The sequence below is a fragment of the Oncorhynchus mykiss genome, chromosome 19 (genome assembly GCF_057628025.1).
Source record: "Oncorhynchus mykiss isolate SJ-2025 chromosome 19, ASM5762802v1, whole genome shotgun sequence".
Lineage (NCBI taxonomy): Eukaryota > Metazoa > Chordata > Actinopteri > Salmoniformes > Salmonidae > Oncorhynchus > Oncorhynchus mykiss.
In genome coordinates, this window is record NC_143040.1 from 53,304,047 (window position 1) to 53,316,560 (window position 12,514).

At 47.9% G+C, this 12,514-nt stretch overlaps 1 protein-coding gene across 2 annotated transcripts in view; it reads right to left on the reverse strand.

Annotated features, from left to right (window-relative positions):
- Positions 1-12,514, reverse strand: part of LOC110498363 (ryanodine receptor 3) — a 96,978-nt gene that overhangs the window by 38,125 nt on the left and 46,339 nt on the right. For both annotated transcript variants that reach the window (XR_016488994.1, XM_036954899.2), the window contains 9 exons: positions 9,318-9,591; positions 9,035-9,149; positions 6,786-6,918; positions 3,352-3,455; positions 3,057-3,192; positions 2,639-2,825; positions 2,382-2,490; positions 2,059-2,179; positions 978-1,147 (listed from right to left, as the gene is read on the reverse strand). Coding sequence is in view for 1 of the 2 variants with exons in the window: in XM_036954899.2 (XP_036810794.2) it covers positions 978-1,147; positions 2,059-2,179; positions 2,382-2,490; positions 2,639-2,825; positions 3,057-3,192; positions 3,352-3,455; positions 6,786-6,918; positions 9,035-9,149; positions 9,318-9,591 (1,349 nt within the window). In the remaining variant the exon portion in view is untranslated. The remainder of the gene's footprint in view (positions 1-977; positions 1,148-2,058; positions 2,180-2,381; positions 2,491-2,638; positions 2,826-3,056; positions 3,193-3,351; positions 3,456-6,785; positions 6,919-9,034; positions 9,150-9,317; positions 9,592-12,514) is intronic.

Consider the following 12,514-nt stretch of genomic DNA (forward strand, 5'->3'; position numbering starts at 1 on the left):
AGGGGCAAACTACCTGCCCTCCAGGACACCTACACCACCCGATGTCACAGGAAGGCCATAAAGATCATCAAGGACAACAACCACCCGAGCCACTGCCTGTTCACCCCGCTATCATCCAGAAGGCGAGGTCAGTACAGGTGCATCAAAGCTGGGACCGAGAGACTGAAAAACAGCTTCTATCTCAAGGCCATCAGACTGTTAAACAGCCATCACTAACTAGTGGCTGCTGCCAACACACTGACTCAACTCCAGCCACTTTAATAATGGGAATTGATGGAAATTGATGTAAAATATATCACTAGCCACTTTCAACAATGCTACTTAATATAATGTTTACATACCCTACATGATTAATCTCATATGTATATGTATATACTGTACTCTATCATCTACTGCATCTTTATGTAATCCAAGTATCACTAGCCACTTTAAACTATGCCACTTTGTTTACATACCCTACATTACTCATCTCATATGTATATACTGTACTCGATACCATCTACTGCATCTTGCCTATGCCGTTCTGTACCATCACTCATTCATATATCTTTATGTACATATTCTTTATCCCTTTACACTTGTGTGTATAAGGTAGTAGTTTTGGAATTGTTAGGTTAGATTACTCGTTGGTTATTACTGCATTGTCGGAACTAGAAGCACAAGCATTTCGCTACACTCGCATTAACATCTGCTAACCATGTGTATGTGACAAATATATTTGATTTGATTTTTGAGATATTCTTAGCCGACTCCACTTAGACACTCAGCTTTAAATACACGTTTTAAACTCCCTCTCACACACACAAGCCTTCAATACACAACCTCCACTCCACTCATCTCCCACATCCTTGAATACCTCAACCCACTTGTCTGGTAAACAATGAACTAGATGGCAAAACAAACAACTTGATGCCTTAGTCTAATTTGTGGTCTTCCACATCTCCCACTTCTCAGCTGAGGGTGAGCTCACCACTCACCGTGTCCAGAGAAGCAGAGGCTTGCAGGTCGGGCAGGAAGCCCACGTCCAGCAGCTGAAGTAGGAAGCTTTGGTCCTCAATACCATAGACCCGGTCCAGGAACAGCACCATGGGGGCCTTGTGGTCCGGGCAGAAACTGGCTGCCATATCAGGCTCTGTCACAGTGCCGTCTAAGAGGAAGAGGAAGAGAGAGAGAGACAGAGAGAGAGAGAGAGAGAAAGAGAGAGAGAGAGAAAGAGAGAGAGAGAGAAAGAAAGAAAGAGAGAGAGAAAGAGAGAGAGAGAGAGAGAGAGAGAGAGAGAGAGAGAGAAAGAAAGAAAGAAAGAGAGAGAAAGAAAGAGAGAGAAAGAAAGAGAGAGAGAAAATAACATAAAAGGGAAAGATAGACAAAGAAAGAGGATATAAAAAATAATGAGATACACAGGGGAAAACAAAATAAGAAGAGAAGGTGGGTCTCTGTATAAATAGGACTTGTGTAAATATGTTTTTCTTGCAGTATTCAAACAGGGAGACCTGCCCATACATTATAGCAAGCCTCATCTGAAAGGCATGCGAGTCCAGATAACTAATGTGTATTCATTAGCAGCAGTGCAGCTTGTGAGAGGGTTTCTGGGGAGCGAGGCATGGCTGAGTTATTCAGTTGTTGGCCTGCCGACAGTGCTCGTTGTGTGGCAGCACTAGCTAGCAGCGTTTTAAGATCCGAGTAATGCCAAGCTTGTGCAGAGCAATCAATAGAGAAAAACACCCGGCAACAAAAATGAGAGGGAGACGAGGAGAGCCGTGGGAGGTAGAAAGCCTTGGTTGATTAAAAACACATGAATTGTGAGCTGGGATCAAAAGCACGGCACCACCATTTAAACGATTGCGTTTCATACTTCATCATTTGTACCTCAACCAATTCATTATTTAGATCACTTTTTGTTGTTTCTAGACTTCAGAGAGTAAAGTGTGCATGCCATTAGATCACCACGACGGCTGAGTGATTTGGGATTTTATTGTGTGTTGTGTGTTGCTATTGTGTGCTGTTGTGTGTGCTGTTGTGCGTTATAAGAGCTGAAGTGGGAACTGGGCAGTCCTCTACCTTTGTGGACGACAGGCATTTTTAGGGGTATGCTGATGATGCCCACCAGGTCTTCAGTGGGCACAAGGGAGCGCAGGATGGCACGGATTCGCAGGGCTTCCCCTTTACCCTTGTTGATCAACTGAAGGAGGAGGAGGAAGGAGAGAAGGTCATTAGTCCTATTGAAATCTCACTGGTGGAAAACTGACATTCATTCAATCTTTACTTATCCAGATGAGTCAGAGAGAATAGATGCTGAGATGTCTCGTATGCAAATTAACCTCTCAGAGTAGGTTAGAGTACATGTGATCTGTGATAGGAGTGGGACCATCAGCTAAACTCACGTGCATCTCTGGGGCACAGCGTCCCAGTAGGTCGATGAGGGCAGAGTAGAAGGACATGATGGCATTGCCCATATGCACCACCTCTTCCTCCTCATCGTCCTCAGCAGACCTGCCCATAACAAAACCAATGAGAAGATATTCTGGGCCTTACCTTGCCATCTTAACTAACTCATGATGATCTTACAGCATTTACTTTGCGATGTACTATGCCGTTAGCTCTTGCTTTATAGCTATGGCAGGTACAGTATGTAGCTTACGCGTCAGAGCTGACCCCCTGGGCGGAGGAGGGCAAGTCCACAGCAGGGTTATCTGAGATTTTGATGGCCTCCTTCATGGCTGCCAGCAGCCCGTTACCCCCCTCTCCTCTCAGAGCCGGGCCAAAACACTCTGGACGCCTGATCAGTAGCTTCACCACCACACTGGAGTTCTCCTCCACACTCTCACCTGGAACACACACATGCATTTGTTACACACACACACACACACACACACACACACACACACACACACACCAGGTTAACAAAACATATATTTCAGTAATACACTGCATTAGCACATTGACATCAACACAGATATCGACACAAGACGCACATAAAATGTATTGGCAGTGGAAAAACACACCAAGGTTCAGTACAGGAGCTGCTGACAGTCATTACAGTACATTGCCCCACCTACCATTGACAAATACAGCGAAGCGCAGGAAGGAGAGGTAGCGTTCACCCTCAATGGGGTTCCAGCCGATGTCAGGGTAACCTTTGTCCAGCAGCATGGGACAGCTCTGGAGCCCACAGCCTGCTAGGTACGTCACCACCTGCGACACACAACCAGGACACAACCATGACAAAACAAAGACAAGCTTAGCAACAGCCACATGGACTGAGGATACTCTGAAACATATAGACACAAAACCCCAATTCTAATGCACACACACCAACACACACACACATCCAATAGAGACAGTATATCCTACCTTGTCCAGGTCGGGCTCTTCCAGGGCCAAGGCCAGGCCGTTGTTGTCCATCACAGAGGAGGCAGCCACGTCTAGAGGAGTGGAGCCTCTCATGGCTGGGGATGCTACGGGGAGAAAACATACAGGTATTTACAACAATTCTGGTGTTCAGAGAATGATTCTCCATTCCACTAAGTCAGAGGTTCTTCTCATTGAGATGGGAAGTTGTGGGAGTAACCTAAAGCCAACAGCAGGTGGCAGCATTACACTCTCATGATGAACCAGGACCAGACTCTGGTTGGACTGTCAGACAGTTCATCTGTCAACAGCTGAGTGATACTGAGCTAAACCAAAATTTCCAGCTCATATTGGCAGTAATGACTCATACCTTCTATTGTTTCACTGAGTTCATTTAAGCTCATTAAAGCAGCAGTATATTTCACTATCTTTTGTTTTCATAAACAGAAACATTCAAAGATGTGCAAATTATTGGTTCAGGCTAAAATCACACTCAAAGACTTTGTCCAATATACTGTAGGTGCAAGACTGTAAAATGTACATGGGTCGAGAAGACTACTGTAAGTAACTACGTTGTCCCTCGCCTTTGGACAATTCTGTGTGTGTGTGTGTGTGTGCGTGCGTTCGTGTGTGTGTGTGTGTGTGAGAGAGAGAGAGAGAGAGAGTTAGCCCAGGAGAGAACCGCTCTCTCTTTCTCCCTGCCACAGCACGGTGTTCAAAGAGTGACTGTGGCACAACCTCTCCTGACAGAATGTATGATGACTCACCCTCTCCCCTGATGAATTCACGACCAATTGACCAGCTAACCACACACACACACACACACACACACACACACACACACACACACACACACACACACACACACACACACACACACACACACACACACACAAACACACCTAATCTCAGGTGTGTGTCTAATGTATGCAGACTCACAGCTCAAGGACCTAACGTGAGGCCCCAATGAGATTATTGTCCATAACAATGAGAACATCGTCAGAGATGCCGCCACACCCAGTGTAACTACAGTATAAGCCTGTTGTTCCAATAGGAAGTAAGAGATGCTGGATATAGCATGTGATTTTCCTATGTCAGAGACTCTCCATCAACTCATGGGTGTAGGGTACTGAGAATGTGAATTCCATCAACCCCCAGCAAGTGTATCCCCCAGCCCCAGCTCTACCAGGAGCAGTGTACCCCAGCCCCAGCTCTACTAGGAGCAGTGTACCCCAGCCCCAGCTCTACTAGGAGCAGTGTACCCCAGCGCCAGCTCTACCAGGAGCAGTGTACCCCAGCTCTACCAGGAGCAGTGTACCCCAGCCCCAGCTCTACTAGGAGCAGTGTACCCCAGCGCCAGCTCTACCAGGAGCAGTGTACCCCAGCTCTACCAGGAGCAGTGTACCCCAGCCCCAGCTCTACTAGGAGCAGTGTACCCCAGCGCCAGCTCTACCAGGAGCAGTGTACCCCAGCTCTACCAGGAGCAGTGTACCCCAGCCCCAGCTCTACCAGGAGCAGTGTACCCCAGCTCTACCAGGAGCAGTGTACCCCAGCCCCAGCTCTACTAGGAGCAGTGTACCCCAGCGCCAGCTCTACCAGGAGCAGTGTACCCCAGCGCCAGCTCTACTAGGAGCAGTGTACCCCAGCGCCAGCTCTACCAGGAGCAGTGTACCCCAGCCCCAGTTCTACTAGGATCAGTGTACCCCAGCCCCAGTTCTACCAGGAGTAGTGTACCCCAGCCCCAGTTCTACCAGGAGCAGTGTACCCCAGCCCCAGTTCTACCAGGAGCAGTGTACCCCAGCCCCAATTCTACCAGGAGCAGTGTACCCCAGCCCCAGCTCTACCAGGAGCAGTGTACCCCAGCCCCAGTTCTACCAGGAGCAGTGTACCCCAGCCCTACCAGGAGCAGTGTACCCCAGCCCCAGCTCTACCAGGAGCAGTGTACCCCAGTGCTACCAGGAGCAGTGTACCCCAGCCCTACCAGGAGCAGTGTACCCCAGACCCCAGGCCCAGCTCTACCAGGAGCAGTGTACCGCCAGGAGCAGTGTACTGCCCGGCCCAGCTCTACCAGGAGCAGTGTACCCCAGCTCTACCAGGAGCAGTGTACCCCAGCCCCAGCTCTACCAGGAGCAGTGTACCCCAGCTCTACCAGGAGCAGTGTACCCCAGCCCCAGCTCTACTAGGAGCAGTGTACCCCAGCGCCAGCTCTACCAGGAGCAGTGTACCCCAGCCTCTACTAGGAGCAGTGTATCCCAGCGCCAGCTCTACCAGGAGCAGTGTACCCCAGCCCCAGCTCTACAAGGAGCAGTGTACCCCAGCCCCAGCTCTACCAGGAGCAGTGTAACCCAGCCCCAGCTCTACCAGGAGCAGTGTACCCCAGCCCCAGCTCTACCAGGAGCAGTGTACCCCAGCCCCAGCTCTACCAGGAGCAGTGTACCCCAGCCCCAGTTCTACTAGGATCAGTGTACCCCAGCCCCAGTTCTACTAGGAGTAGTGTACCCCAGCCCCAGTTCTACCAGGAGCAGTGTACCCCAGCCCCAGTTCTACCAGGAGCAGTGTAACCCAGCCCCAATTCTACCAGGAGCAGTGTACCCCAGCCCTACCAGGAGCAGTGTACCCCAGCCCCAGCTCTACCAGGAGCAGTGTACCCCAGCCCCAGTTCTACCAGGAGCAGTGTACCCCAGCCCTACCAGGAGCAGTGTACCCCAGCCCCAGCTCTACCAGGAGCAGTGTACCCCAGCGCTACCAGGAGCAGTGTACCCCAGCCCTACCAGGAGCAGTGTACCCCAGACCCCAGGCCCAGCTCTACCAGTAGCAGTGTACCGCCCGGCCCAGCTCTACCAGGAGCAGTGTACCGCCTGACCCAGCTCTACCAGGAGCAGTGTACCCCAGCCCCAGCTCTACCAGGAGCAGTGTACCCCCAGGCCCAGTTCTACCAGGAGCAGTGTACCGCCCGGCCCAGCTCTACCAGGAGCAGTGTACCGCCCGGCCCAGCTCTACCAGGAGCAGTGTACCGCCCCGCCCAGCTCTACCAGGAGCAGTGTACCCTCAGGCCCAGCTCTACCAGGAGCAGTGTACCCCCAGGCCCAGCTCTACCAGGAGCAGTGTACCCTAGACCCTAGGCCCAGTTCTACCAGGAGCAGTGTACCCCAGCCCCAGTTCTACCAGGAGCAGTGTACCCCAGCCCCAGTTCTACCAGGAGCAGTGTACCCCCATGCCCAGTTCTACCAGGAGCAGTGTATCCCCAGGCCCAGTTCTACCAGGAGCAGTGTACCCCCAGGCCCAGCTCTACCAGGAGCAGTGTACCCCCAGGCCCAGTTCTACCAGGAGCAGTGTACCCCAGCCCCAGCTCTACCAGGAGGAGTGTACCCCCAGGCCTAGTTCTACCAGGAGCAGTGTACCCCCAGGCCCAGCTCTACCAGGAGCAGTGTACTTACCAAGGCCTACGCTGCTGTTCTCCAGAAGGTAGCTGAGGTGATCAAACATGGCCTTTTGGTTCTGACGACTGATCCTGCAGAAGTAACACAGGAAGCGACAGCAGCTGGCCACCATCTTGGGGAACGCTATCTCCTGAGAGGAAAACACAGAGACTAGGGTTGATGAGGCACAACCTGTCCAATTCTCACTATAAAACTGAGACTCAGCTGAAATTCTGACAGCTATGCATATTTTTAGTAGATAAAACTTGAAACTACTAGTAGTTAAACTGTTGAAACTAGAAGACCTAAAAGATAAATACAAGCTTAACTCATGTGATCATCAAAAAGAGACAAACAGGCAGGCAGACAGACGAGAGGGTACAGTTACAGTATCACAGTATCACTATTCTGGGCTTGTGTTGGGTCTACTGACAATTTGGCTTCCTCAAGGCGTGTTGCTATACATCCCCTTCACTAACGAATGTCTAAAAAGGCCTGCCATGCCATTCCATGCCGACCCCCCTCTGTCCTTCCTCCATCTCCAGGACGGGCTCTATACTCCAGGGTCGTGGTAGAGAGCCGTCAGCCTGGGAGAATAACCACCTGCTGTGGTGCATTTATTACTGCCCTCCCCTCCTTTCCCAAACACACACTCAGCCTCCCTTCTACATGCAGTACAGCCTCCCTTGCCTTGGTTTGTAGCACATACAGTGGGGCAAAAAAGTATTTAGTCAGCCACCAATTGTGCAAGTTCTCCCACTTAAAAAGATGAGAATGGCCTGTACTTTTCATCATAGGTACACTTTAACTATGACAGACAAAATGAGAAGAAAAAAATCCAGAAAATCACATTGTAGGATTTTTAATGAATTTATTTGCACATTATGGTGGAAAATAAGTATTTGGTCACCTACAAACAAGCAAGATTTCTGGCTCTCACAGACCTGTAACAACTTCTTTAAGAGGCTCCTCTGTCCTCCACTCGTTACCTGTATTAATGGAACCTGTTTGAACTTGTTATCAGTATAAAAGACACCTGTCCACAACCTCAAACAGTGAATGACCTGCAGAGAGCTGGGATCAAAGTAACAAAGCCTACCATCAGTAACACACTACGCCGCCAGGGACTCAAATCCTGTAGTGCCAGACGTGTCCCCCTGCTTAAGCCAGCACATGTCCAGGTCCGTCTGAAGTTTGCTAGAGAGCATTTGGATGATCCAGAAGAAGATTGGGAGAATGTCATATGGTCAGATGAAACCAAAATATAACTTTTTGGTAAAAACTTAACTCGTCGTGTTTGGAGGACATAGAATGCTGAGTTGCATCCAAAGAACACCATACCTACTGTGAAGCATGGGGGTGGAAACATCATGCTTGCGGCTGTTTTTCTGCAAAGGGACCAGGACAACTGATCGTTGTAAAGGAAAGAATGAATGGGGTCATGTATCGTGAGATTTTGAGTGAAAACCTCCTTCCATCAGCAAGGGCATTGAAGATGAAACGTGGCTGGGTCTTTCAGCATGACAATGATCCCAAACACAACGCCCAGGCAACGAAGGAGTGGCTTCGTAACAAGCATTCCAAGGTCCTGGAGTGGCCTCGCCAGTCTCCAGATCTTAACCCCATAGAAAATCTTTGGAGGGAGTTGAAAGTCCGTGTTGCCCAGCAACAGCCCCAAAACATCACTGCTCTAGAGGATATCTACATGGAGGAATGGGCCAAAATACCAGCAACAGTGTGTGAAAACCTTGTGAAGACTTACAGAAAACGTTTGACCTCTGTCATTGCCAACAAAGGGTATATAACAAAGTATTGAGATAAACTTTTGTTATTGACCAAATACTTATTTTCCACCATAATTTGCAAATAAATTAATTAAACATCCTACAATGTGATTTTCTGGATTTTTTCCCCCTCATTTTGTCTGTCATAGTTGAAGTGTACCTATGATGAAAATTACAGGCCTTTCTCATCTTTTTAAGTGGGAGAACTTGCACAATTGGTGGCTGACTAAATACTTTTTTGCCCCACTGTACACATTGGAGCTCTGGAAAACCTGTTTTTCAAATACTGGATACAACCAATATTTATTCTCAAGTGTGTTTGTTAAAGTCATTCCTCGTAATTGGCCATTGTGTTGTGTTTTGCTGCATCTGACGCCTACCCAGTAGCCACACAGTGCTAGTTGAATCTCTCATCAACAACTGTCATGGATGCTGTGATACATCATAGTCTCCTGTATCATCCGTAGCAGTACTGAACTGTACCTGGGACTTGCCTCCTCCCAGCACGTTGACCATCACCTCCATCACCGTCTCATGCATGCCTAGAACACGCATCAGGTTGGGGTGCTGGTAGAATATCTTGTTGTTCATGATGTCACTGGATGGAAATACAAAACACAGAATACTCAGAACAGGTAAAATAATACTTGGAACAGTGATTGAGATCATTATTGTATCTTAAATTAAGCATTGGTACTTTAAAGCTCCCTGGTTATCAGACTATATATGTTCGTGCAGTAGACTGTGTCACTGACATGTAACCTACCCCAGACCGTCGATCATGAGTTTCTCCTCCTCCTTGCCCATGCGTACGGATAGCAGTGATCTGATCTGACCCAGAGAGGCCAGCAGGTTGATGGTGTCCTGTATAGAGGCAGCACTGATAGTGTAGCTCTTCCTCATGGCCCGGAGCAGCTCTCCAATGCTGTCGTACTGTCTCCTCAGCAGGCTGAACATCACTCTGACCAGCTCGGGGTCCTGGACGTGGCACTCCTGAGCCCAGCTCACCATGGTCTGGGAGATCAACTCCTTCAGGTTGGCTAGAGAACAGACAGCAGAACCTTGTTATCTCCTTTACATGTTTAGGATATGTACTGCACCGCCACATTTTTTGTAACCTTTGTCATATAGTGGTATAGTAAGAAGTCCTAACATTATAGTGGTAAAAACAAGAGCAGTTTACGGAAGTACTGTAGATGGAACTAGTGTGTGGGAAGTGAGCCTTTTCAAAGAGGTTTGTAGTCAATGCTTCCTCTAAGTGCAGTAGCCCCGAGACTGCCTCCCCGAAACTGCCTCCCCGAGACTGCCTCCCCGAGACTGCCTCCCCGAGACTGCCTCCCCGGGACCTCCTCCCCGGGACTGCCGCGCAGAAATATCATCCCACAGAGCACGAGATTGAACTTCACACAACTTTCTAGAACAGTGGTCACCAAGATGTCCATCGCGATCGCCTGGTTGATCTCCAATGCATTCCTAGTCGATCGCCAAACATTTCTGTTAAAACCCAATGATAAAGCCTTGTGTTCCTATTCTTTTTATTTGTCTCAAGCTGTAGGTGCACCTGATGCAGCTGCCCTGTGTGCCGGGTAGGCCAACTGTTGCCATTGTCAACCATTTCATGAAGATACACTGAAGACATTCCAGAGAGCAAATGAAGTGCACTAGAGGCCAACCGCTGGCCAATCGGATGGCTCAGATGGCCGTGTCTGCAGTAACGTAGCAGGTACAAAAGTTCAGTACAGCAAAGTTGATACTGTGAGATTTCAAAACTTTTAAAACCATGACTAGAGAGAGACCGTCAACGAACACATTAAAGAGCTGCTGTTTATATGAGTGAGTTCATGTTTAAGTTCTCGCTCAGCACTACCAACACTTTTTACTCAACACTTTTATAAGCCATAAAATGTGCCTTCTTCCTATTTCTACTCAGTACTACAACAAGCACTGCAGTAGTAATAAATGAGTAGGAAAGTGTATCTATAGGCTTGTGTTGTTGTTATTTCTAGCGGCTTGGGTCTTTTTTTTTAATCGAGGAACATTTCACTTTCTCTGTTCGTAGGAGTAACAACATGAATTTGTGCATGAGGCAGAAATAATGCGGTGCGACTTGAGTTTTGCCCTCATCTGAAAGACGGTGTCCCTTCTTGGTCAGTGTCAGTGGAGGAAACGGAGAGCGTAGGGATGTTGAGAGGCGGACCATCAGTCTGCTGCTCTCTCCCTCCGCTGAGACAGACACATCAGATACAGGCTCCATCAACCCAGAAAAATACAAATAAAAAGCAAATGATTTAAATGTATGCTCACTCAGCTGTGCTTCACAAGTAATACAACAATGGATCTATTACCGGCGTGATCATATAGCCTACCTCAAACTTTGAAATATAATATTAAAAAAATGGCCCAAACAACAATGCATTGGCATGGCAATTCAAGCAAAGCCAATATGCGTTGATAATGTATTAGCCTACAAGGTCACTGTTAAAACTGTAACTTAAAGTGGGTACAGCCTCAGAGTTCACAGTAAACGTGCGCTGGAAGTTGCACAGAAGATCTGAAATTTCCTCAGTGCTGAATTAATTTTTAGGGAACATTGCTTGTAGGTATACATATTGATGGCAAAGTGCCTGGGTGTCATTATGTACACAGAACAGAACAGAGAATGACCCTCTCTAGACGTCTTTGAAAAGTGAGTGAGAGACAGAGCAGGGTTCTTCAGACCCTTCAGTAGCAGCCCTGGTCACAAAGCCCCATCACTGCTGTTAAAGAGACTTGACTAGCTGATCCTACTTGTCACCATGCAAGAGTGATGAAAGGGAAGTCATTGAACGACTCAATTCAGAACATGATAAGACCTGGAATTAGAAGCAGCTGTCTCTCTCACTTTCTTCTTGCCTTCACAAGGCTCCAGTCTGCTGAAAGCAGAACTCTGTCTGTGTATCACACATAGCAACAAGTCTCTTCTCAAAAGAAGAGGTAATGAATTATATGAGCAATGTTAATGTCATTGTTTTCCGTGATTTGTCAAGAAAACACTTTTGCTAGTTCATTCATGAAAAGGCAATAGTACATTCTCGGCGGAGCGGAATCGAAGCTCTATTATGTAAAAAAGTGACTCACTGGGAGAGTAAGAGGTATTAATAGTACTGTACCATATCCTGCTGCCTCTCCCGGTCAACTGAGTCATTGTTTAGACAGCTCATATGAAGGGAACCCTTAAGGCTTCATTAAAATCAGATCAATAGGCCTGTGGCGGTGGAAGGCAGTTTGTAGCGGTGGTGTGTGATGTGCGTGTGTATGTGTGTGTATGTGTGTGTGTCTTCCAAGCTTAAGTAGCCTCGCCAAAGGGAGAACAGTAACCAATTCAGAGCAGTGGGGAAGGGACAATTTGCATGCAATCAATAATAGTTGTTTTAAAGCAGAGCAATCAGGAGGCTGTGTTTTTAGGTCTCTGTTTCTGCTGGTTGGTTGATTGGCTTGGCTTGTACTCCACAGAGTAAAACTCTCAACACTGGGCTGTCAATCATCACTACAGCTCACACCACAGCTCTCACCACAGCTCACACCACAGCTCACACCACAGCTCTCACCACAGCTTTATGTTTATGTAACCCAGTCTGAACCCAGTAGGAACCCTGAACCCAGTAGAAACCCAGTCTGAACCCAGCACAGTTAGAATAAATCATGTCTGAAAAATAAACAGAGAACACGGGCAAAAAAATATCCAAACAAGTGTTTAACTTGTGTGTTTAACACACAACCTCTATATTCATGTCCTCTCTCTTGTGAGATCAATAGTGGAGAGTCTCATATGGTCCACATCAAGGCCAGTCTAACGGTCTGGGGACAGATTGCCTTTCACTGTCTGCATTCACTGTTGCATATTCCAGACCAAATGTACCTGCCGCAAATTGGGCACTTGTCCTTGCCAGCAGCACTATTATTATAGGCAGTGAGGTGTACCCA